Source organism: Zingiber officinale, chromosome 6B, assembly GCF_018446385.1.
Source record: "Zingiber officinale cultivar Zhangliang chromosome 6B, Zo_v1.1, whole genome shotgun sequence".
NCBI classification, from domain to species: domain Eukaryota; kingdom Viridiplantae; phylum Streptophyta; class Magnoliopsida; order Zingiberales; family Zingiberaceae; genus Zingiber; species Zingiber officinale.
The window spans coordinates 124,418,227-124,420,916 of NC_055996.1; the positions used below are offsets into that span (position 1 = coordinate 124,418,227).

Sequence of the window (2,690 nt, forward strand, 5' to 3'; positions counted from 1 at the left end):
ACAAAGTTTGAAATATACATAAGTATTACAAAAAGTGGACAAACGATTTAAATACTTTATAAAAAAATTCTGAAAAATCTACAAGTAGCATTTTTTTAAAGTAAAGAATAGACTGAACTATAAAGTTGTGGAAATCTAAAGAAAAAAAAATCGATTCTCTAAAATTTAAATAATTGGTGATTAGAACGACTATTTAAGTAAGAAATCAATATGCCCATTGAAATCAAGAGAGGTGAAACCGACAAGTATATCTTCCCTAAAGAGCCTAAACTTTTTCTAACTTCTAATTCTCATGTAAACTATTGTTTGTAAACTATTTAAATGATTCCAAAACTTTGCATATATATACAAATTACAACTAATAAAATTTTCCCATTTTATATTATCAATCTTTCTTTTCTAAAATAAAACTTCTAGGGTTCAAAATAAAACTATTATTGAATACTAAAGAACTAGAGAATGAAGACCCCCGCGTGTTATTTATCATAATGATGTTGAAAACTGGCTCCAAGTAAATTGCCTCAGCCTAATTATCAAATTTGGAGACAAAATATATAGAATTAGAAAGCCAATAATATTTTCTCAAGCATCTCATGAACCTGAAACTTAAAATTGGTAATTAAAGAGAGGAAATATAAAGAACTTTGGAGAACGTTTACACTTTAGTGCAACTATGGAATCTTTGAATGGTAAACGTCCCCTATGTATGCATGTATATAGATCAACACAACAAAGATGGTTAAATTAATGATTCTCTGGGAATTGCTTCGAGAAAGTAAAAAAGCTTCATTTACTCCTTCAGCTCCTATTCCAATATAATTTTATTTATTTATGATCATTTCCTTTCTCACCCTTATTATTTCCATGATCGATCCAAGCTCAATGAATATGATATATAATTGATAACATTAACAAAATAAAGGCTCCTTCACACGATCTCAGCACATATTCTCTTGTCAAGAGAAGAAAGAGTAGACAATATAATATTATTGATTAAAGATATAGAAAAGGGATCAAGAAATAAAGAGGGAGGGAGGAAATTAAAAGATCTATCATGGAGTAGTTGCACGGGTTAATGGCATGATTCGGCTAACCTTTGCCGGTGAAGCAAGCTAAGCTCGATCGGCGTGGTGTGGATCAGAACAGTGCCGGCCGGCCGGTCGAGGAGGAGGCCCAACCGTGTGCATCCACTCCCGGCGGCAGCTGGCTCATATTGTTCAGCGGCAAATTGAACAATGGCAGCATGGAGGAGGGGTCGGGGAAGGCACTGTTCCCGCTTCCGCCGCTGTTTCCATCTCCTCCTTGTTGCGGCAGTGCTTCCTCCTCTTCCAGCGGCAGCCGCTCGTAGGCCACGTTGGTGAACGACGCGGCGATGATGATGACCGGCCCCGATGCGTAGAGCGCGCCCACGACGTTCCCCCCAACCACCTGACCCTGCCCGCCGGCGAGGAATATGGAGAGGCTTGTGGCCCCCGGTGGCGCCGGAGGCGGGAGAAACGAGCCCGCCAGCGAGAGAATCTCGTACCGGCCCTGCAGCGTCACCACCCCCCCGGCGGCGGCCGGCCCCGAGGGCTGGCGGAGCGTGACGTTGGTGACGACGCCGCTGCCGCTGAGGACGCAGACACCGCGCTGCCGGCGGTGGGCGTAGGTGGCGATGCAGTCGAAGACGTCGCAGCCGGCGCCCACCTCCAGCATGTGGGCGCGCAGCACGTTGGCGCTCTCCCGCGTGATGATCACCGGAGGCTTCGGCTTGTTCTTCGACCCCTGCGGCCGCCCGCGCGGCCGCCGCGATCCCACGTCCCCTCCCTGCGGAGCGTACGGAGACCCATCGTGTTCCGCTGCGCCGCTGAATTGGTCATGATTGTCTCCGTTGGCGCTGCCGTCGTTGTCGTCATCGGAGTTAGGGTGGTGCTGGTGCGAGAGGTGGAGGTTGGGGTGGTGATGAAGGTGGTGACCGTACCTGGCGGTGGTGCTCAGATCCATCCCAGCCATAACCTCATCCAACAAAAACCACTGTAAGATATATACCGAAGATAATAATAATCACAAAAAGCTGATCTCTTCCAGTTTAAATAATGAAGCAAAGTCGAGGAACCATATTTAAATAGGTTTTCTTATGATCTAGGGAGAATAAGGAATCGAGCAAATAGGCATGAAGTCTGTGAGGAAGGAGGAAAGGGTTAGGGTTTTCCAATTGAGGAACAAAGAGGAGGAGAAGGAGAAGGAGAAGGAGGAGGAGGAGGAGAGATTGCCTAGGAGTTGAAGAAATTCATTAAATACTACAAACTTGTAGAGCAATAGAGAAAGAGAGAGAAGTCGACCGTGATTTGAAATCTGGCTTAAACCATGGTTAAGGAGTTGTTAGCCTAGGGTTTAGTGATTTGACCTAGGGTTTCGGCTACGGGCGAGAAGGGGAGCAAGTGCAAAGGTTCGTGAACGAGTGGAGGCCAGTCACTGTTTTCTACCTGCCATGCAATGTGCTCAAGATAGATATAGACAAAACCGGTTCAGATGTGACTATGACGATCCAGCTCGGACGTGTCCGCGTAATTTCTTTGGGTTAAGTGTGGTGGGTTCAACTAAATTCGACCATAATTACGCCAGAAACCCGGTCCAGACCGGCAAATCGAAGTTGCCTGCGCGGCTTCCGGGCTCGCCCTCGGCACCGGCTCCGACGGTCCCCACACCGC

The 2,690-nt window shown here is 46.1% G+C and overlaps 1 protein-coding gene across 1 annotated transcript; it reads right to left on the minus strand.

Moving 5' to 3' along the window:
* Positions 1–883: 883 nt before the first annotated feature.
* On the minus strand, positions 884–2,396 carry LOC121989354 (AT-hook motif nuclear-localized protein 23-like). Its single transcript, XM_042543343.1, has one exon. The coding sequence runs from the start codon at positions 1,990–1,992 to the stop codon at positions 1,138–1,140; it is 855 nt and encodes a 284-aa protein (XP_042399277.1). The 5' UTR covers positions 1,993–2,396; the 3' UTR covers positions 884–1,137.
* Between the last annotated feature and the right edge of the window lie 294 nt (positions 2,397–2,690).